General features: G+C 42.1%; 1 protein-coding gene across 5 annotated transcripts in view; it reads left to right on the top strand.

The window, feature by feature from the left end:
* Positions 1-23,455, top strand: part of robo3 (roundabout, axon guidance receptor, homolog 3 (Drosophila)) — a 345,220-nt gene extending 321,765 nt beyond the window's left edge. For all 5 annotated transcript variants that reach the window (XM_072238366.1, XM_072238370.1, XM_072238367.1 and 2 more), the window contains 2 exons: positions 7,782-7,939; positions 20,940-23,455. In XM_072238366.1, coding sequence (XP_072094467.1) covers positions 7,782-7,939; positions 20,940-20,951 — 170 coding nt within the window. In that variant the 3' untranslated portion in view covers positions 20,952-23,455. The remainder of the gene's footprint in view (positions 1-7,781; positions 7,940-20,939) is intronic.
* The last annotated feature ends 872 nt before the right edge of the window (positions 23,456-24,327 follow it).

The raw sequence follows: 24,327 nt of genomic DNA on the forward strand, positions 1-24,327 counted from the left end.
AGCAACACATTATTCACTTCCTCCACTGTTCAGTGCTGGCCATCTGCAGTCCACCACCTTCAACCTTAGTGGCTGAACACCAGCATGTTAGATGGAATGTCTTGATCTTCAAATGATGCTGGAACATTGACGGTAATTTTGTTGAACGTGCACTCGTTTCTTACACACTGGGGCGTCGCTTCCTGGTGCTCCCCTTCCAGTGTTCCCATGCACCTTTTCAACTCACCAATGCCCCAATTCCCATGGTCCATAAAAAGTTACCTGGCTTACTGAAAAATGCATGACAGATAACAGTTAAAAGAAATGGATTGAAAATGCATTGGAGTATGAATGCAAATAATTTCCAGAAGTCCAGAAAATTATCCAGTCCAGTTCCAATTGTACTGCATTATCAGAGTTTTACTGTAAAATAATTAAAATAGACAACTAGGCAATAGATGCAGAACAACTGCAGTATTTCCACTGTGTGGTGTGGACTTAATCTCAAAATTCAAACTGAACCACTTTGGAAGAAAATAAGCATTTTTTTTTTCCACTCAAAGGCAGGAAGAAATCTGAAGTCCTCTCCCATATAAAGCTGTGGATGTTGAATCAGTCAGAACTGATAAATCTTAAAATGGGTTTCAGAGCTGCTATTTCCAACCAACTATATTGCTGAATATTGGAGCAAACCTACTCCTGTTCCTGCATTTCCGTATTCCACACATTAGCCTCCCCCTCCCCCCAAAAGATATCTTATTCTGTTGGATGAAATTTTGCTGATTATGGCCCTTGTGATAAGCCCAGAGTTTCATTTATTGCCAGATAATTGAGGTTTATCCCAACTAATTGGGCCTCTCTGCCTCCACTGGCGTCTTTGGAGTTGCTGATTTCGATCGTACTATCAAGGGGAGGCTAAACCCATTAAAATTATTTATGGTGGCTTTTGTTATAATGTTGAAAAATTCATAATCTTTTGTCCTTGATGGATATGTAAATCTCTCTGCAACAAAATTCTTTTAACAAGGTTGTGGCTCAATGAGATGCTTTGCAATAATTTCCCAATACTTGGCAGAGCAGGTCTGAGATATTTACAGCAAATGGACTGGGTCAGCACTAAATTTCAAAGGAAGCCTTAAATTAGCTGCAAGGTAGGAAGGGTAGTTACCATAGTGTCATATTACTTTGGAGTTAGAGCTAATTGATTCCATTAAATCCGTTCCCTGTGATGAAGGGTATGGAAGTGTTTTATTTAAATGAAAACTCTGTAGGTCATTACAAACATTTACAGACCAAGGCAGTGGAATATTAGGGAGATACAAATCTGAAATTGTAATGGCTGCCTTGTTGATGGATTTGCGATAAATAAGTGCAGCTTAAAATGCACTCCACATCTATCAATTAATGGTTCTGTGTTGCTGATTGGATATCTAGTATCTCAGTAGCCTTTCCAGTACAATGTGCCATTTCTTTTAACTCAGAGGGTTTAGTAGTTAGCATTGTCAACTATATTGTCAGTACTTTTTCTAAAGCTGGCTCTGTGGGAGGTTGTCATTAAAATCAGTGGTGATATTGTCAACTTATTTAGTGCTTACTCGGGAGAATGACTAAGATCAGCATTGTTAGTGAGATAGACAGCTCCCTGGGCTGAGTTACAGGTGCAAGGAAGCTGGATTGTATCAATAGAGGTACAGTGTACAGTGACACATGATGCTAGCTGGGAAAACTTATTAAGGTGCACAGAGGGAAGGAATGGATTAACGTCAGTAATGAAAATCAAATAACAACCTCTGAATTCTTGAAGTCTAAATTAAAAACTGAACCTCCAGTATTTTAATGCCAGTATTGATCAACCTTAAGTGCTTCAATTTGCTCAACTCCAGCTATTAGTCTGTTGTCTCATTCCCCGACTTCTTGTTCACGCATTTCTACAATATTATTCGTAAGGCCAGTGATGTTGTGGGGACGGAACTGGACTCTCTGACGGTGGTGTCTGAAAAGAGGATGCTGTCCAAGTTGCATGCCTCTTAGTCAATGTCTCCCATCCACTACATAATGTACTGGGTGGGCACAGGAGTACATTCAGCCAGAGACTCATTCCACCGAGATGCAACACAGAGCGTCATAGGAAGTCATTCCTGCCTGTGACCATCAAACTTTACAACTCCTCCCTTGGAGGGTCAGACATCCTGAGCCAATAGGCTGGTCCTGGACTTATTTCATAATTTACTGGCATAATTTACGTATTACTATTTAACTATTTATGGTTCTATTACTATTTATTATTTATGGAGCAACTGTAACGAAAACCTGGGATTAATGAAGTATGACTATTAGCTACTTCCCAATAGGAGAACAAAGTGATTTGCCTGTATGTTGGATGCAAGATAGTTAAGCTTCTGTCTGTGTAACTTATGTTATATTCAAATAGTCTGCCCTTATGCACAAGAACTGAATCTTGGAAACTATTTCACTATAAGGGAATTACAACACTAAACTCAATCTGGAATTTACCTGATCTCAAGGTGGGACAGAGTTGAAGATAACTTTAGTAGAGTCTACAACTTTGTCTACTTTGAAATTTGAACTTGCATCAGCTGGTTGAACTTTTCCTTTGAGTCAAAAGATTGTGTGTTGAAGGACAACTCCAAAAACCACCCATTGAACCTGACCTGAACTTTAGCTTTTTACCAGAGAAGTGCTCCACTACTAAAGGTGTTGCATTAAAACCAGAGATTGACTGCTTCCTAGGGAAGACAGAACATATTCCATGATATCATCTGAAGATCATAAATTCTTCCTTCAGCTATCACAGCCAAGAACAAATGAGATTGGTAATCCATTTGGTAATTGTGATCTCTTGACTTGAACAGCATGGATGCTGCATGAAATGAGTGCACGTTAAAGTATTTGATTTTGATATTCAAGTAACTTCAAATAAATGCTCCCCCTAAGCATCCTGAGGTATTCAGAAGTCAATTTCATAATTTGGAGTCAGATCCATGTGTATGCCTGTCTGTTTTCTCTCTCTGAAGGCCATTGATCAACTTGTTTTGACTTTTACAACAGATCAGCAGCCTTCATGGCCATATTTTCTAGACCTAATAATCCATAAGTAGATGTTTTAAAATTCCTTGAGACAATAATTCCATAAGAAATGGGAACAGGAGTAAGACATGGGCCCCTTGTGTCTGCTTTGCTATTCAATAAGATACAGCCAATCCAAATTTCCTCTAGTCCCACCCTCTCCCCATTGGCATCTTTTCCCTGACTGATTAAATATTAAACCATTTCAACCTTGAATATATTCAAGGATTCTGCCTCTGTTACCTTTTTGGAACAACAAATTCATACAGTTCAAATGAAAAAAAAATCTTCATCTTCAAGTCTGAAGTGGGTTTTGCTTTATCCTGAGACTATGCCCTCAGGTCCAAGAGGCTCCCAGCAATGAAACATCCTCCTGGCATTTATCCTATCAAGATCTCTTAGAATCTTCTGTATTTCAATAAAATTGCCTCTCATTCTTCCAAACTGTAATGAATACTGACTCCAGCAGTTTAACCTTTTGCACTATTTATTACCTCGCTATTCTTATGCACTATTTGTAACTTACAGTAATTTTATGTCTTGCACTGTACTGCTGCCACAAAACAACAGATTTCATGATGTATGTCAGTGATAATAAAGCTGAATCTGATTCCCCATGACAACCTCTCCTTCTCTGGTGAACCTTCTCTTAACTACCTCCAATGACAATATATCTACTGTATATATAAGGGGACTACAATATTTCCATATACAAGGACCCCAGAACTGTTGATAGTGTTTTGGATTTAGATTCACTCACAACTTGTACGGTTGTAGTGAGAATTCCCTATTTTTATTCTCCAAACCTCTGAAGTAAAAACCAACGTTCCACTGGCCCAATTACCTGCCATGTTTGTGTGGCATCTTTTTGTGCTCCATGTACAAAAGCTTCCAAGCTCCTAGCAGTCTTTCTCCATTTAAATAATAATCCATTTCAAGACTTACTATAGAGTCAGAGTACTACAGCACAGAACAGGCCCTTCGACCTATCTAGTTCATGCCAATCTATTAATCTGCTTAGTCCCATCAACTAGCACCCGAACCATAGCCCTCCATACCCCTCATCCATTTACCTATCTAAATATCTCTTAAATGTTGAAATCGAACTCGCGGCGAGGAAGACCACCCCTCCTCCAAATGACCAGGTGCTGTGTCTTACCATGGCCGATGTGAGGAGAACCCTGTGCAGGGTCAACCCATGGAAGGCTGCTGGACCAGACAATATTCTTGGCGGAGTGCCTAGAGGATGTGCAGACCAGCTAGCAGAGATTCTCACTGACATCTTCAACATCTCCCTGAGCAACGCCGTCGTTCCTACGTGCTTCAAGGCCGCCACCATCGTCTCCGTACGGAAGTAGTCTTCAGTGTCCTGCCTCAATGACTACCGTCCCGTTGCACTCACATCCACCATCATGAAGTGTTTCGAGAGGCTCGTCATGAGGCACATCAAGACCCTGCTGCCCCCCTCACTGGACCCCCTGCAGTTCGCGTACCGTCCCAACTAATTAACAGACGATGCCATTGCCATCACGCTCCACCTGGCCAAAAAAGACACGTACGTTCGAACGCTGTTCGTAGACTTCAGTTCAGCATTCAACACAATCATTCCTCAGAAACTGATTGGAAAGCTGAGCCGACTGGGCCTGAACACCTCCCTCTGCAACTGGATCCTAGACTTCCTGACTGGGAGACCTCAGACAGTCCGGATTGGAAGCAGCATCTCCAACACCATCACACTGAGCACGGGGGCCCCCCCAGGGCTGTGTGCTCAGTCCACTGCTGTTCACTCTACTGACCCACGACTGTGCTGCAACACACAGCTCAAACCACATCATCAAGTTCGCCGATGACACGACCGTGGTGGGTCTCATCAGCAAGAACGATGAGTCAGCATACAGAGAGGAGGTGCAGCAGCTAACAGACTGGTGCAGAGCCAGCAACCTGTCTCTGAATGTGAACAAAACAAAAGAGGTGGTTGTTGACTTCAGGGCAACACGAAACAACCACTCTCTGCTGAACATCGACGATCCCTCCGTAGAGATCATTAAGAGCACCAAATTTCTTGGTGTTCACCTGGCGGAGGATCTCACCTGGTCCCTCAACACCAGTTCCAAAGCAAAGGAAGCCCAGCAGCGTCTCTACTTTCTGCGAAGGCTGAGAAAAGTCCATCTCCCACCCCCCCATCCTCAGCACATTCTACAGAGGTTGTATTGAGAGCATCCTGAGCAGCTGCATCACTGCCTGGTTCGGGAATTGCACCACCTTGGATCGCAAGACCCTGCAGCGGGTAGTGAGGTCAGCTGAGAAGATCATCAGGGTCTCTCTTCCCGCCATTACAGACATTTACACCACACGCTGCATCCGTAAAGCAAACAGCATTATGAAGGACACCTCTCACCCCTCATACAAACTCTTCTCCCTCCTGCCATCTGGCAAAAGGCACCGAAGCATTCGGGCTGTCATGACCAGACTATAAGTTTCTTCCCCCAAGCCATCAGATTCCTCAATACCCAGAGCCCGGACTGACACCAACCTTCTATACCCTCTACTGTGCCTATTGTCTTGTTTATTATTTATTGTAATGCCTGCACTGTTTTGTGTACTTTATGCAGTCCTGGGTAGGTCTGTAGTCTAGTGTAGTTTTTGTGTTTGTTTTACGTAGTTCAGTGTAGTTTTTGTATTGTTTCATGTAGCACCATGGTCCTGAAAAACGTCGTCTCATTTTTACTGTGTACTGTACCAGCAGTTATGGTCAAAATGACAGTAAAAGGTGACTTGACTTGACGTCCACCAATTCTGCTAGCAGCTCATTCTGTACTCTTCCCACCCTCTGGTTGAAGATTCCCCTCATGTTCCCCTTAAGCATTTTACCTTTCACCCTTAACCCATGACCTCTCGTTCTAATTTCACTCACCTTCAGTGGAAAAAGCCTCCTTGCACTTACACTCTCTATACCCTTCTCTCAAATCTTCTCTCATTCTCCTATGCCCTAGGGCAGCGGTCCCCAACCACCGGGCCGCAAAGCTTGTCCTACCGGGCTGCGTGAAAACGGTATGATTTGGCAATATGAGTCAGCTGTACCTTTCCTCATTTCCTGTCACGCCCACTGTTGAACTTGAATGCACGCGAGGTCATTACCCGCGCATCATCCATGTCAGCGCGGTAAGGTGATCAACTCCTCGAGCTTGCAAATGACGGCGGGCTGAAAAGTATGTTTGACATAACATCTCTGCTGGCATTCTGGATCAAAGTCAAGGCTAAATATCCTGAGATAGCCACGAAAGCACTGAAAACGTTGCTTCCATTTCCAACATCATATCACTGCGAAGCGGAGTTTTCTGCGATGAATGCAACGAAAACTAAATTGCAGAATAGACTGGACATAAGGAACCTCCCTTCGAGTATTGCTGTCTCCCATCACCGTCTTGTTGCAGGGATACAAAGCCAGGGCTCCCACTGATTCAGCGATTTTGGTGTATGCAATGATTTTATGTGTTCATACGGGGAAAATATGTGCTGTGTGTTTAATATCCAAACGTTACTTAAAATGTTATGATGCTATTGCCTTACTTATATAACCATATAACAATTACAGCACGGAAATAGGCGATCTCGGCCCTTCTAGTCCGTGCCGAACGCTACTCTCACCTAGTCCCACTGACCTGCACTCAGCCGATAACCCTCCATTCCTTTCCTGTCCATATACCTATCCATTTTTTCTTTAAATGATAATATCGAACCTGCTTCTGCCACTCCTACTGGATGTTCGTTCAACACTTACTTCAAGCTCCCCTGTCCTCCCCTGATAATTGACTTATCACTATATCCATGCAAGGAAAATATACGCTGTGTGTTTAATATTAAATTCGTTAGATAAACCCTTTTAGAAACGAAATTGAGTGTATTAGCCACTTATCACCTATATTCCGGTTGTGATTACCCCCCCCCCCCCCCCCCGGACAGAATCGCCAAAAACGATTTGTAGAAAAAAAAATCGGCACGTACACGCATGCGCAAGTCACACATGTGCACTGGTGCCCGCGCAAGGCTTCATGGTCATTGTAGTCTTTCTCAGGGTAAACACAACGTATTTCACTGCTACTCTTGTCCGTTGACAACCCTACCCCTCTCCCCCACCCCCCCCCCCCCGGGTTGGTCAGTCCGCAAGAATATTGTCAATGTTAAACCGGTCTGCAGCACAAAAAAGGTTGGGGACCCCTGCCATAGGGAATAAAATCCTAACCTATTCAACCTTTTGCTATAAGTCAGGTCCTCATGTGTTGGCAACATCCTTGTAAATTTTCTCTGCACTCTTTTAAGCTTACTGATATATTTCCTATACAAAGCACAACACTTTAAATTAGGCCTCACCAATGTCTTAGACAACTTCAACATAACATTCCAGCTCTAGTACTCAATACATTGATTTATGAAGGTCAGTGTGCCAAAAGTTCTCTTTACAAACCTATTGATCTATGACGCCACTTTCAATGACCCTCTCTCTCCATGATGTCACTTTCAATATGCTGCTATAGTGGGATTTGAACTCAATCTTGGAACTGATAACCCAGTACTGTAATTGCTAAGTATTGCAGATTTTCACAGGTTTTACACTCTTTAGAGGTGTGAGAGATACAGAACAAATCAGAGTGATTTCTGTTAATGGTTTTAGGCTGCTAGATTAACTTTTCATTTTCTTTGAATTGCTCTTGCAGAAGATGACTTAATACCGTACAGTAAACCCAATTTCCTGCAGCGGGGTCAGATGTCAAGCAATTGCTCCACAACAGGAAGTTCATCATCCAGAGGTTCAACCGGGTCACGGGGTCACGTAGCAGGGCGAAGCAAAGGAGCTGGAGTAGACCGCAGTGAGGTAGGAGGCTATGGAGCCAACTTCCATAGTACAATATCCTGGAGATCTGGTACCGTATTGATCCCCTGTCCAAAAGGAATGTATTAACAGATGATTGTCCCAGCATTAATGTACTTTTGTCTTGTGAATGCCATCACCATTCACTATATGTCAATCTAGGCAGATAACCCATTTACTCTTGTTCCATCTAACATGCAATGTACAGGGGTTTCCAGTAATTCTAACAAAGACCCCATGACATGTGGAAGATAGCCTTATAATGTTTTCAGAATCAGCTTAGGGATGGGATTTTCTTAAGGACAGAATTTCTTAGGGATAGGATTTCTAAGCATTTGGAAAACCATGGCCAAAGTAGGGAGAGCCAGCTTTGCTCTATGCAGGGCAAGTTGTGTCTTACTAGTTGAGTTCTTTGATGAGGTGATGAGGGTGATTGATGAAGGTAGAGCTGTGGATGTTGTCTTCATGGATTTTTATAAGGCATTTGACAAGGTCCCTCATGAGAGGCTGATCCAGTAGATTAAGATACATGGGATCCATGGTGATTTTCTGTTCTGGATTCAGAACTGGCTTGGCCATGGTAAACAAGGGTATTGGTGGAATAGACTTGCTCTAGCTGTAGGTCTGTGATTAATGGTGTTCTTCAAGGATCTGTACTGGGACCTCTGCTGTTGTGATGTATATAAATGACCTAGATGAAAACGTAGATGGGTGGGTTAGTAAGTTTGCAGGTGACTTATTCTGGCTTTTTCCCCTTCCTTTCCAGTCTCGATGAAGGGTCTCGGCCCAAAACATTGACTGTTAATTCATTTCCATAGACGCTACCTGAGCTGCTGAGTTCCTGGAGGCTGAGGGGAGATCTGATCGAGGTTTATAAGATTATGAGAAGCATAGACAGAACAGACAGACAATATATTTTTCACAGTGTTGAAACGTTTAATACCAGAGGGTGTGCATTTAAGGTGGGGGGGGTAACTTCAAAGGAGACGTGAGGGGCAAGTTTTGTTTGTTTGCTTTTTTTTTATAAAAACAGAGTGGTGTGTGTCTGGAATACACTGCCTGGGGTGGTGGTAGAGGCAGAAACATTAGGGACTTTTAAGAGACTTTTAGATAGGCACATGAATGTGAGGAAAATGGAAGGATATGGAAGTATAGGCATAAGGGATTAGTTTAGTTGGCTTTTGATTACTAATTTAATTGGTTTGGCACAACATTGTCGATCAAAGGGTCTGTTCCTGCGCTGTACCGTTCAATATTCTTTGTTAACAGTTTGCATTGCATCCCCATACATTTTATTTCTCATTTATATAAACACAAAGTCTGTACTAAGGATAAAATGTAGAATTCTTCCTAATTTTATTATTTCTGTAAGGGTTTGGTTCTGAAATTCCATGGGAATCTTATGGCCCTCTGTAATTGTTGCAAATGACTGAGAAATGAGTATTGCCAGACTTATGGAATTTGTATCATCCAACCCACCTAGTTTCTGCTCCACAGGGCCATCCACCCTACATCTATCCACCTAACTCATTTTATTCATTGAGGGCAAGGCCAGCATATGTTTCTCAGGCCTAATTTCCCTGGAATCCAATGATTTTTCAGCCATTTCAGAACACAGTTAAGAGCTATCAACACCGGAGTGTGTCCTGAGCCAAATACTGTGCAAACCAGGTAAAGACAGCAAATTAGTGTCCATCAGGTAACTGCTTTCATGACAAGAATTTGATGATCATCATTACTGACACTGGATTTTATTTCAGATTGATTTGATTAACAGGGTTCAAATCCCCCGGCTGACATGCGATGTGAACTCATGTTGCAGGTTCATTAGCCCAGCCATCTGGTTTGCTAGTCCAGTTACATAATGCACTGTACCAGTTCTATCAGCAGAGCCCTCTTTCCTGTGGGACTGATTGTTTGATTAACCCTTAAAAGTATCTATTCACTTCAACCCCTATTCATAATCCTAACCACACTCTGAGCTTTCATCTGAATTTCTTCTATTTACAGGTAACAGTTTTTATATTTATGGTTTAATTGCCCTATGATTTTGAAAGCTAATGTATTTCAACTATCAGCACACGCCTTTTACAATGATATAGCTCGTAAAAACAGCAGATGAATTTTAGCTACCATGGTGAGGTGGCAATTGGTGTTTCTCCAGTTAAATGTAGAGGAATGCTATCCAAAGATTCAGGCTAATAATGCTACAAATAGCTGCTTGCAGGTAAGTTGTAGGTGATTGGGATAAGCATCTGCATTTGTAGAGAAATAGCTTGGTATAACACCTAACTCACCTTTGCATTTCTGCATGTTTCAGTCAATACAACAGTCAGATTGTAATCTGAATCAGTGCAATGATTGTTGCTATGGAGTTGATACCAATTACCACACCTCTACAAGTCTGGGTCAGTACCGTTATTATTGTGTATATGTACACTGGATTGACAGAGCACTAACTGTATTTGTCCAAATTTTAGTAAGTACCACAGCTACTGAAATTGTTATGTTCAGTCAGGAGAAGAGTCATTGATATTAGTAACATTAATTGTTTGAAATTCTATATTAGGTTGCAGAAGAATATTGCAAGATGGAAACTCGACCATTAGGTTCACAAATCTACCATTCTAATGGAATAGGGTAACTCTGAAGGAGGTGACGAAACTTTGTTTTACAAGCCATTTGTACTTTAAGAGTTAAATTATCATTTGTTGCAGAGGCGATGAAAATTCTCTCCAGAGAGATCGGTGTGCTCCCCGCTTGAGGGCAAGGATTTATAGATAACTATGTCAGGAGTCCTTTAGAGCTCCATTATGCGGTTTAGATTACAAAGCTAATCGCTGTATTAACATCCATTGAACCCCCTGCACCTTATATACCTGATACTCCCTTAATGTGACTGCTACTGGAATGAAAAGAACAGCTTGTGAGATGACTCTTTGCTCTGAGACCTGCCCAGACCTGTCAGGCCTTACCTAGAGCAAAGGGCCAACTTCAGCCTCAATTCCTTTCAGTCATCTTTTTTTTTTTCCCCTTTTGTTGTGTCTTTTTGCTTCTCTACAAAGGCTCTTTCATCCTGGCTGCAGATTCCATTGGTGGATCTGTCACAGGAATGCTGACGGTTGAGATGTGGTGGAGCTGCGCTTTGTTCAAATCAGAATCCTCCAGACTGCTTCCACAAGCTGGTTTGATGAACATAAAGCAAAAAGTCTTTCTTGGCCCTGCCTCAATCAGATCTGAGCTATTGCTTGTTGAATGATGCCATTCATCATTAGAACCTGCTCAGAGTCATTGTACCGTTAGCAAGGTCATCAAATGGACCCACACCTCATTGTTAAATTGTATTTTGTAGACAGGACATAATCACTCACAGTCATAGAAAGGCACAACATAGAAACAAGCTCCTTGTCCACAGAATCCAACCACCCATTTGTACTAATCCTACATTGGGAGACTGCTTCGCCGAGTACCTACACTCCATCCGCCAGAAAAAGCAGGATCTCCCAGTTTTAATACACTTCCCGTTCCCGTTTTGACATGCTAGTCCATGTACTGCTTCAATGAGGCCACACTCAGCTTGGAGGAGCAACACCTTATATTCCGTCTGGGCAGAATAGCACAAACATCAATTTCTTGAACTTCTGGTAATGCAACCCCCCCCACCTTCTAACTCTGACTCCTCATCTTCTTCTCTCCAGTCCTGATGAGTGGCCTCAGCCTGAAACGTCGAATGTACTCTTTTCCATAGAAGCTGCCTGGCCTGCTGCGTTCCTCCAGCATTTTGTGTGTGTTAATCCTACATTAATCCCATTTTTTAAATCAACCTCTCACTTTCAGAAACTTTTTGTACACTGCATGCCTTTTTTCACCAATTTCATTGTCATAAAGAGGTAAAGCAAATAAATACATCCTTAAGCCCACTGACTATCAACACTAATCCAACATTAATTTCCCCCAGATTCTACCATTTACCTACACATTAAAAGCGATTTACAGTGCCCAGTTAACCTGGAAACCCGCACATATCTGGAATATAGGAGGAAACTGAAGCACCCAGCAAAAACCTACGTCGTCACATTGCAAACTCCACATAGAGAGCATCAGAGAACGGGATTGAACCTTAGTCTCTGAGCTAGTGGGTCTAACAGCTGCGCATCTGTGCCACCCAATGAGTTAACAAGTCATTTGTAAACAATTTAGGGCACGACAAATCGGAAGCTGCTAAAACATTATTCTTGGATCAATGGTCACTTCTGAATTAGCTGGTTATGTTTCCACACTTGACACCATAAACTGGTCCATGTCACCTTGGCAGACATTTCAATGCAGTACTGAGACTGCTGCAATTTTTAGTCTCAAGTGAAGCTGTGTCCACTCAGCTTGACCAAATAAAAACCCATGCACATTGGAAGAGAAGTAATGAAGTTTTTTGTAAATCCCTGAGGTCCGAAATGATCAGAATCAGGTTTAATATCACAGGCATTCTGTATGTTGTTTTGCAGCAGTACAGTGCAATAAATAATTTTTAAACTATAAATTACAATCGGAAATACATATAGCAATTAAATTAAATAAGTAGTGCAAAAAGAGAGCCCAAAAAAAAATAAGTGAGGTAGTGTTCATGGGTTCGTTGTCCATTCAGAAATCTGATGGCAGAGGAAAGAAGCTGTTCCTAAAATGTTGAGTGTGTGTTCTCATGCTCTTGTACCTCCTCCTTGATGGTAGCAATGAGAAGAGGGCGTGACCTTGATGCTGGGGAGGCTAGTGCCCATGATAGAGCTGGCTGAGTTTGCAACATTCTGCAGATTTTTCCATTCCTCTGCAGTGCAACCAGTTGGATGGTACATCTGTAGAAGTTTAAGAGAGGCGTTGGTGATATGCCAAGCCTCCTTGAGCTCCTAATGAAATATATGATTATGAAGACACGTAGTCCTCTTTTATTGTCATTTAGTAATGGATGCATAAAGAAATGATACATTATTTCCTCCGGTGTGATATCACAGAAACACAGGACAAACCAAGACTGAAAAAACTTATAACATATAGTTACAAACAGTGTAACAATACCATAACTTGATGAAGAAGTCCGTGAGCACAGTAAAGTTCAAAGTTTCTCAAATGTCCCACATCTCACGCAGACGGGAGAAGGAAGAAAAACTCTCCCTGCCATGCCGACCACAATCCGACTCTGAGTCATCCGAAAACTTCAAGCTCTGATCAGCTCTCCAACACTGAGTACTGAGCGCCATCTCTGTCCGAACGATTCAACCTCCTTCTCCGCCGCCAAAAGCAGGCAAGGCTGGGGATTTTGAGGCCTACCCTCTGAAAGATTCCGAACCACACAGTAACGACAGCAGCGAACAGGCGTTTCAGAAATTTCTCCAGATGTTCCTCTGTGCTTTCACGTCCATTCTCCATCAAATCAGAATTGTCCACAGCCCCTAAATATAGTCACTGTCCTGCCGCCTTTGTAATTGCATCATTATGTTGGGCTCAAGATTGATCTTCACAGATGTTGACACCCAGGGACGTGAACCTGCTACCCTTTCCACTGCTGATCCCTCAATGAGGGCTGGCGTGTGTTGTCCTGACCTCCCCTTCCTGAAGTTCACAATCAATTCCGTAGTTTTATTGACATTGAGTGCAAGGCTGTTGTTGCAACGCCACTCAACCAGCTGATTGATCTCACAATTACAACTCTTCCTTGTTACCATCTACAATTCTGTCAACAATAGCCGTATCATCGGTGAATTTATCGAAGGTGTTTGAGCTGTGCCTAGCTACACAGTCATGGGTGTAGAGAGAACAAAGCATGGGCTAAGCGCACATCCTTGAGATGTGCCAGTGTTGATTGTCAGTGAGGAGGAGATGTTATTTCCGATCTGCACTTTCATGACCGGACTTTCCAAAGTGTGGGTGTGGGACGGCACAGTAATTGCTCTTAATGGTGGTATAACCACGGTCAAGTGTGTTGGTCCTCTGGTTCCACAGGTGACATGTTGGTGGTAATTATTCAGAAACTTCTTCAAGCTGGCCTGGCTGAAATCTCCCGCAATGATAGGTAAAGCATCAAGGTGTGCTGTTTTGTTACTGATGATCATGGTGCTCAGTTCCTGCAATGACTGCCTGATGTTGGCCAGGGGTGGAATGTACACCGCTACCAGGATGACAGTGGAAAACTCCCTCATCAGATAGAATGGACAACACTTGACTAATGGATGTTCCAGGTCGGATGAGCAGAACTGAGACAGAACCACCATGTCTGTGCACCACAATGAGCTAATCACATAGCATACTCCCCCTCCTGTACCTTTAAAAGACTCAACTGACCTCTCTTTGCAGAGAATGGTGAGCCATCAGGCTGCAGCTGTCACAACCACGGATTTGGCAGCATAACAGATAATGACAATTGTGCTCGTGAATATGTACATCAGCTAATTATTATTTCATTGTAATAGTATTTAACTCCATTCATTCCGTCATAGTATTTGTCGAGACTTGGACACAGCAACGTTTTGTTGCCTGCTTGCGTTCCACCTTGCCCGAGAATTTGGACTGTCGAGTCAACTGACTCTGAGCACTAGTGGTATTCGTTTTATTCTTAGTTGTTCTTTTCAGCCGCAGTGTAGACTTCATTTTGCATTTGAGAGCTTCAGTTAACAGCCCTGTTTGGCCTAGCATTTATTGTTTTCTTTTCCCTGTAACACTGTTCGCATTAAAGTCTGTGAACTATCGATCTGCTTCAGTGTCTCTCATTCCCCACTCGGGCCACATCCGAACCTGGTGCCAGCAGCGCTGCATCCAAGGGCTAGCCATGTTTCCGTGAAGTAAAGTACACTGCAGTCCCTGATATCCCTCTGGTACTGCAATCTTGCTTAGGTGTGTTCAGTTCTATTTTCCAGACACTGTACATTCGCCAGTGGGATAATCGGGAGTAGGTGTCTCAGGCCTCTCTATTTCAATTGCACCTGTAGCCCAACGTGCCTTCCCTGCTTCCATTTTCTTAAAGGGGTATTGCACTCACGACCTGAGTCTGCTATCCAGGATCCATTGATTTAGAGGATCAAAAGATTTTTTAAACACCTTAAAGCAATGTTGCTTACTGAATCCCATGGCTGTGACTGTGGATTTCAACTGTAGTAGTCCTACATGGGAATATTTGACGATTCCCATTGGAGCTGCACATAGAGAGTCACCACGTATTGGTGCTATCTATTGCATTTTGCATGTTTCCCATTGATTCAAGGTGCACTCCATCATACGGGACCGAGTTTGTCAGCTCAGCTCAGCCAGTGCCACTCTGTGTCACATAATGGTGAACTCTAGGACCTGAGCCCATAATCCTGGTCAGCATCAAAGCAGAGCTGCATTATCAGAGTTACCTTCCAGATGTTAAATCAATTCCCCTCTCCCTGCATGCTTGGGTGGCCTGTGCAATGCCAGGTTAATCGGCAGAGCAGCTGTCTCATCCTGTGGTTTGCAAGGGTGCGTGGTGAGCTCGTGGTAGAAAAGGAAAAGATTTATTTGCGATGTAGAGCATCACTGTCCCCACTGCCTGTGACGCCCAGCACATCCTCTTACATGGGTTTAGATTAGCCAGTTCAGGCTTGGTCTCCTCCAGTCACACTTTCTGTCTCATGTTGTGTACAACCTTCTCCAAGAAAGGAGTGACAGTATAAAGAGGTGTTTGGAGAATCTGTCCCTCATTGTTAAATAGGTCAGCTCTGCTTAAGACTTAAGGAATGTGAGGGTGGAGGTAGTGTGTGGAGAGGGAGGGGCACTGGAATCTGAATCTGCTAAATGCAGAACAGAGTAGTGTTTGAGAAATCAGATTGAAGATGGCAGGGGACTGAGAAGAATAGACAACTCTGCTGTAGTCATAATTTTTTTTTTGTCACATTACAGCCATCTCCTGATATTGACCTTCTCTTAGACTTTTCCTGTCAGTGCTAATTTTCCTTCGTTATCATTCTGCACAACATAGGAGGCTATTCAACCCATCAAGTCCATGCTGGCTCTCAGAGCAATCCCATCATATCCACAGCCCTACTTTACTGGGTGATCTGTTCTCTCTCACATTCCCTCAGCTCCCCAGCACTTCCATCCGCCTATTCTAGAGGCAATTTACAACATCAATTAACTTAACCACTAGCACCCATTTAGCAGAGGAAACTGGAGCATCTACAGCCACAGACAACATTCAAGGCCAGGTTTGGATCTGTGAGCCACTGTGCTGTCAAGCAACCCTCTTTTTCTCTGGAAGGATTTAGTTCTGCAGATGTGCGAGAGCAGGATCTCACACCTGTCTTTTCCAGAGTTGGGGCCTCTACTAAATTTTCTGAGAACATAGTTTCTTTGTCTGGATCTCATGCAACTAGAACAGCCCATTGATACAGTTCCTGTACATAAATGAGTGGAGCCAGTGAAAAGCTGCCCTCCTCACTCATTGTATTGTGGGCCATTCACCAAGCCAAGGTGCTGCTTGGAATCACATCATCTGGAGTGGTCTTTGCAGTTTGCAACCTGAGTACCTATTTTCAAATACAATGGGATTTCCAGATGTTAATGCATCTATAGGGTTATTAAATGCTTAAACCCCTGGCCTAACACTCTGAACTTTAGCTGCTTGGAGACCATAAGACATAGGAGCAAAATTAGGCTATTTGGCCCATTGAGTCTGCTCCGCCATTTCATCATGATTGATCCATTTTTTCCTCCCAGCCCCAATCTCCTGCCTTCTCCCTGTATCCCTTCATGCCCTGACCAATCAAAAATCTATCAACCTGTCTTAAATATACACAAAGATTTAGCCTCCACAGCTGCTTGTGGCAACGAATTCCACAGATTCACCTCATCTTCACACCTCCTGGATGAAGGAGTCTAACTGTTCAAGGTACACTGAAGCAGCTCACCGTGTATGAGCTCTCCTTCCCCTTCAGTCCCTACACTAAAGTCAACCTTCACTCCCATGTTCACCATGTTGGATGCATTCCTGGCACAGAAGAGATCCATACCAGTTCCCAGCAGAGCAAATGCACCAGTCCCAATTGCTTTCTCCTTCGTACCCTGAAATCCTTCATTTTGTTCTCCTTAAGTTGAAGACCTTGCTCATCTACTCACTACGACATGAAAACTGGTGAGGAAGGGTGCCAAAGGATGCAACAAAATGTACATTATTTGGAAACTTGCACAGAGCAATGGCAGATGAAGTTAAGGCCAGCCAAGCGTGAGGTGTTGCATTTTGGGAGGTCAAATGCAAGATTAAAGTATGCAGTAAATGGCAAGTCATTTGTATGTAAGAGGATCATTGATGTACAGAAGGATCTTGGGCTGCAAATCTGTAGTTCTCTAAGAGTGCCACCGGAAGTGTATGGTATGCTTGCCTTTATTGGTCAGGGCATTGAGTATAGAAGTCAGAAAGTCATGATGCAGCGATATAAGGTTTAGGTTAGAATGCACTGCATAGGGAAATGGTGGAAACAGATACGATACCAACATTTAGAAGGTACCCTGTGAGACACACGAACAGGCAGAGAATAGAGGTTTGCAGATGATGTACTTTGGCATCATGATTGACACAGACATGGAGGGTTGGAGGGCCTGTTCCTGTGCTGTTTCGTTGTATGTTTCTTTGCACAAACCATGGCCATTTGACCCATCAGGTCCATGCCAGCTCCCAGCAGCGCTATCTCAGTCCCATTTCCCTCCTACTTCCTTCTTATTTCACTATAGACCTACAACATATCCTCCTTCACATGCCCATCGATTCCCCTTTTAATTGTTTTTTCATCACTGGCCTATGCTAAAGGCTAAGTTACAGCAGCCAGTTAATCTACTAGTGATTTTTTGGGATGTCGGAGGAAACCAGAACACCCGAGGCAAACACACAGTTGTGGAGAGAACACGCACAGTCAATTCTTGAGGTAGGAATTGAACCCTGGTCCAGGGAGCGATAAGGTAACTGTGCCAACTGCAGCAAGTCAGTATTACGCCCAACACCACACTGCAGTGCAATAAAAATGCGCTCGTCCCAGGATCGCTCACATCCTACCTCACTGCAGACCATATAACCTTGTATTTTGTAGGGACCACATGCAGAAAGTACAAGGATTGTTAGCCAGATCAAAAGCAACAAGTTTAGTCCATTTTTCCCCTGGGCAAAGTAACTAATCCTAATCCTGCTGTTTGTCCATCTATTAGAATGTTCTCATAAGCTTTCTAAAGACATCACATCATTAGGGGCTTCTTTGTGCAGGAAATTTGATGCTAAAATTCTGCAATGTGCCGACAGAAAATAGATTTTCCAGGAATCTAAAATCCCGCAGAAAACAGACCAATTCTGTTATTGTTTTTATAATGGACTATATCAGATAGGGTGGCCTAGCAGTATCGGAACTAATGCGAGGGCATGTGTAGATACTGATTAGGGACCTGTACATTCAGATAAATTTAATACACATTGTTCAGTAGGAAACTCAGTTAAAGAGTCTCTGTTTATTTCACATCTGCTCTAATGTCAAAGATTTTCATCACCATCAGGGCTGTGGCCTACAGATTTTAGTTATAAATGGCAGAACTTAATCTGTCAAAATACAGTTAAAAACTTGCCAAACCAAACATTCAATCATAATTATTTGAGGAATTATTTTTTATTAAATTATTCAATTTCTGTACAAATGTCTAGCCTGTTCAGTTCAGTCTGTACCCTAAAGCATGTATGTTTGATAAATGTCTCCCATTTCTTTAAAGACAGATTGTACCCTAAAGGGGAAGAGTATTGAGCAATCTTGAAGTCTAATGAAGTGAACATGCTTTTAATATATGAATTACATACATAAGGATAGACTTCAAAGTGTGTGATGTGGCAGTATTTTTTTCTTTGCTGCCTACGGTCAGAATATTAGAAAAATGCAAAATGGAATCAAGTATCAGAGATAGTGCAACTTGATCACCTAATGAGCCGAGAGAAACCTGTTCCTGTTTTTTTTTTGGGTCTCTCATGGGAAAATGCTGCTTTAACAAATTCTTACTTCTGCAATGCATAACAGACATCTTTAAAGGATTTATTTAAGCCTGTAATCACATTTCCCCACGCTTCCCCCTACCACCCCCACAACCCTCCCAGTGAGAAGCAACTTTTTTGGTCTGCAAGCAGGTGCCATGGAGATCCACCTCCCAGAGTCTGCCTGTCATTTCTTGTATGCTTGAGGGGTGGGGTACTGAAGGGGCCACAGCGGAGGGAACTGCATTACAAGTTTAAGCGAACGTGACTGAAAATATCCTTGACGAATTGGTGTTCTCTTTTACTCAGACTAATAAACGTTCAGTCAGGGACTGACAGCCACAAAATTGATTGACTCAGAAGTTCAGAAGTTGAAGTTCATTCTTTCGCAGCCAGACAAATGTTCAACCAACTGCTACACTTCAAATAAGAAAGTTCTCTAATATCAAACCCTTCATCTCTACCTCGTAGATCAGTACAACAAAGCCTCTCCCGCTGAGCATGTAGGGGAAGGCTGGGGAAACATTTTAAATTGAATAAACAATGACACATTGATAAAAATTGCCACCTACAGTATAGCTTCTCTCATTTGTTGCTGCCTCTCTTCACTCTTTCTCCCCAAACTTGGTCGGTTATCTTTGACCCACCCAGTCTTGCTCTTCCCAAGTTCCACATACAACAGGCTTCCTGTGTACACCCATCTCGCAACTCCACTGTGTTGACTCGGGGGCCGTCACAGTCTGCAATTGTACCAGTGAAATTTGAGAAAATTGAGTTTCACAAATTTGAGAAGCGATGAGTTAGAAACAGTAGAAGGTCATGGCTTGAGCACAGCAAGTACACTAGATCAAGGAAGAGGGGCAGGAGGGCGTATTTCAACAGTAGAAATTGTGTTTATGAAAGCATTGGTGCTTGATATAGTGACCGAACTACCTATAACAAGTGAACCAGTGTGGAAAACTTCACTCACCTCAACTCTGAACTGATTCTAAAATCTATGGATAAACTTTCAAAGACACTGCAGCTCACGTTCTCAGTACGATGTATTTAATTTTTTTTATTTCCACAGTTTGTCTTCTTTTGCACATTAGCTATTTGTCCGTCTTTGTATGCAGTTTTTCATTGCATGTATTGTATTTTGATCTATTGTGAATGCCTGCAAGAAAGTAATTCTGAAGGTAGTATATGGTGATATACCACTGTACATACTTTGATAATAAATTTACTTTGAACTATTAACGTGTAATCTCTCCTGCATAGGTTGTAGGGTGGCCATTCAGACTCTAAGCCTAAAGACACGAGAGAGACTGCAGATGCTGGAATCTGGAGCAACAGTTTGCTAGAGGAACTCAGCAGGTCGAGTAACAACTGTGGGAGGAAAGGAACTGTCAACATCTCAGGTCGAAACACTACATCAGGACACAACCCTGCACTGACTCCTGACACAGTTCCTTTCCTCTGTTACTCGGCCCACTGTATTCTTCCAACAGAATGTTTATTGCTCCAGACCCTGAACCCGTGCTGTCATTTGGTTAGAGCATCTGTATCTAAGTTTATCCACCTTGGTTCAATATTCCTCTCATCTTTAACAAAGATGTAATAATATTAGATTTGATATGTTCAATTAACTCCTGCCTCAACAACTACTTTTGTGGGAGAATTCCACTTCCATCGGTAGGAAGTGTTTCTTGGTCATATCCGAATGTTGTTATATTAGCTTGTATTTCCCGCATAGAGATACAGCACAGAAGCAAGCCATTCAGCCCACCTTACCTATACTGACCCTTGTTCTGGACTTCATTTTTAGAAAGAATACCTTCTGTCCATCTACTCTATTGGACTGTTTAATCATCTTGAACAGCTCAATATAGGTTTACTCTTCTATACGCAAGGAACTAAGACCTTGTCTATGCAACATACTTTCATATTTCAACAATTTTAACCCCAGTATTATTTTGCACTGACCAATGTTACTCATGTTTTGTTTTTGGTTACTTACAGGACAAAAGATGAACAGAAGACAGGAATGGGCAAAAGAACCAGGCTGTAGGTGAGGTCCCCGACAGAGGCACCTCCCATGCTCTTGTTCCCAACCCTGGAAAAAAATAATTTGCCTTTATGAAAAAGAATTCAAAGTTTCAAATTTCAAGAAAAAAAACTTTTATGTTTAATTTATGACATCAGGAAAATTCATGTTAACTTTGTAAATGTAAATAGCTGGGATTTTTTTGTTTGTTTGTTATTAAGCATTTCCTGGCCTTCTGGTGAACGTATTTATAAATGAAAAAAAAAGATAATGTTGGATATTATAAGGTATTTGTCTGAATGTGCCAATCTTTTTCAATAGCGAGTATGTGTCTAACAGACTAAATGAAAAAAAATATATTTGCACTCTGTAACATACACACACAACGCATTCTGGATCCCCCAAACGATCCTGTAGGCCATAGAACAGCCAATTTGGGAAACACAAGATTGGATGGATTAGCCACTGGCTGCACTACCTGTGAATATCCCCATCTGTGTTCCGAGATGATGCTCTTTAGCGGACCACGATACTGAAGTGAATATGCGTTGGAAAAAGCTGTTAGCTTATGCTTGCTGGGTGAGAACCGTTCTATTTGAAGATGAGTCTGTTGGAGGTGGGAGGGTATTGGCTGCTGGTATAAAGTTTTAATAAGATTGAATGTAGCCTGATATTTTGTTGTATTAAAAACATTTCGTAAAAATGTTCAGTAGATAAACTAAGAGTGGTTATTTATCTAGAGGTATATAGAAACACAATGTCTGATGCTCAAAGAAGGAAATTGACCAGTGACTGATGATAAAAATAGGGCATGCATCTCAGCTGGAGGTTTCTCCTTTCTGAATGAGATTTTCTCTTGTTTTGCATATATCTGGCAAAGCTAAGTCATAGAGGTAGAGTTGACAATTTAGTACTCCCACTAGTGAGCCTCACTTTGGGATCATTAATTCAAACATCAAAGGAAAGGCCACCATTTAGAGGCCAACCCAATCTTCGGCACATTACTAAGCAAATACCTGGCTGGGTGCTGTAGCTGTCATGCCTGATATTCCAATCAGTTCTTTTGGTGTTTGGGTTTCTATGTTGAGTGTAAAATGGGTTGTTTTTTTTTGTAAAATGAGTTGGTTTTGAGTAATTTTGCCTCCCTGCATCTGACAAATCAACTAAGATTTTTCACACCTCTGGATTGGTTCCTGGCCTCTGTCAGGTCTAGTTCTGGTTCTCTGATTGACTATTTGGTAGAAATGGCTAGCACTGTATGAATTAATGTGAGAGTACATTTGAGAAGGAGGATTATAACTCTAGGTAAATGCAAACATGATCAAACTTTCACTCATGTCTCAACTGATTAGTAGTATTTCCAGAATAGGTTACATGCAGCCAGTGAGGCTTTGACAGTTGACCCTAACACTGTGATGTTAAATTGGATTTAATTCTGCCATTCCACTTGCTGGTGGTAACTTAAGTGTCAGGTGAAGGCAAGATTGCAATGGGTTGGGTTGGATTTGGCTTCCCCTCCCCTCTGGTTGTGTTGGAAGGCTATCCAAAACTTAAGGCAAGAAAGAAAGTTTGATGGACAAGGACATTCCAAGATGGACTCCTGAATCTAGTGAGAGCTGCAAAATATTACAAAGTCAGCTGTATCTTCAGTCATAGACAAAGAGATTGCAAAGATACCCTGGGCCGTCCCAGTTTTCCATTAGGGTCCACAATGGTGCAGTCCATTCTCTGGATAATACTGCTAATGGAACTGCAGAATTTCCAAATCATTCAGCCTTCCATATAATCCCACGGAAAGTCCCCTGATACAGTGAGCAAGAATATAGGTAGAATGCCTTCAGCCCTGTCAAGAATTTTCGGCTGGACCTTTGATAGTTGTATTTCTTGCTTGTATTTATGAGTGAAAATAGTGAGAATTCCAGTGTATATGTGACCCTGTGTACTGCAGGATTATCGCTATGCCTGCATACACTTCAAGAGCTCCAAAGCGCAACTGTTGCTATGTATAATATAAAGAAGCTGAGATTTCTGCAGGGACAGGGTTGCACTGTTAGCCTACCATGGCAATATTCCAGTCATGTTTAAGGCAGATGGAATAGAGCTCAAAAGTCTGAGCAAACACATTGTGTGGATGGCTTGAATGCTGGTTAAATGTTCCTAATGGTCAGTAGGCTGCGTGCCAGCTGTTTTATAGAGGTTAAACAAATAGGCCCTGACAAGACATCCTGTACATTATGTGCCATCAACAAGAAGACCCATAAATCCAATGATAAGATTGGACCACACTCATTAATTAGTTAAGCAAATGTAGAGTCAACAGCAGATGTTCCTCTGAAATAACTGAAAGTGTTCTCGTTTTTATTATGTTTCTCATTCACAGTGTAAAGTCAAATTGTACCAAAAATACTGTTATTGTTAGACCTGACCAAAAATATTCTGGTTTTCTCTAACCCGAAGACTATAATTTTTTTAAAGAATTAAACATTTTAAGGAAGCCAAACAGAATGCCTTTATTTTTCTTTTCAGTGTTTCTGATATGTCTCAAGCTATGGGTGTGTCTGTAATGCGAATCAGTATGGAGGATTCATCCTACGTGTATGTCTCCAAGTGTGTGGTTGAGTCTGAATGTTATCATGAGAGACTTTATACTAGTCCTTAAATGTCCTTATTGGCCCATATCATTTGTCTCTATTCCTGTTACTATTTGCACACATCAGTATAGACATGTGCTTATGCCAGTTGTCAGAGTGAGTATGTACAGAACTGTATGTCAGTGTGAGGTTTCTGGATTTTGTCTCATCAGTATGAATGTGTTAAGTTCAAGTTCAATTGTTATTCAGCTATGCACAAATACAGCCAAACGAAACAGGGGCCAAGGTGTGAAACACAGTACTGACAGTCACACACCGACTGCACATGGCACATATAGCACATATAAGATACGAGGGGTGATTGATAAGTTCGTGGCCTAGGGAAGGAGTCAATTTTAGAAAACCTAGCACATTTATTTTTCAACATAGTCCCCTCCGACGTTTACACACTTAGTCCAGCGGTCGTGGAGCATACGAATCTTGGACCTCCAGAAAGTATCCACAGCAGGGGTGATTGATAAGTTTGTGGCCTAAGGTAGAAGGAGATAAGTTATTAACTTCAAACTTTCTGCATAATCACTCAAAGAGTTGACCTGCATATGCATATAACGAGAGCTGTATAACTCATCTCCTTCTACCTTAGGCCACAAACTTATCAATCAGCCCTACTGTGGACACTTCCTGGAGGTCCAAGATCCGTATGCTCCACGACCGCTGGACTAAGTGTGTAAATGTAGGAGGGGACTATGTTGAAAAATAAATGTGCTAGGTT

Source organism: Mobula birostris, chromosome 20 (genome assembly GCF_030028105.1).
Source record: "Mobula birostris isolate sMobBir1 chromosome 20, sMobBir1.hap1, whole genome shotgun sequence".
Classification (NCBI taxonomy): Eukaryota; Metazoa; Chordata; class Chondrichthyes; order Myliobatiformes; family Myliobatidae; genus Mobula; species Mobula birostris.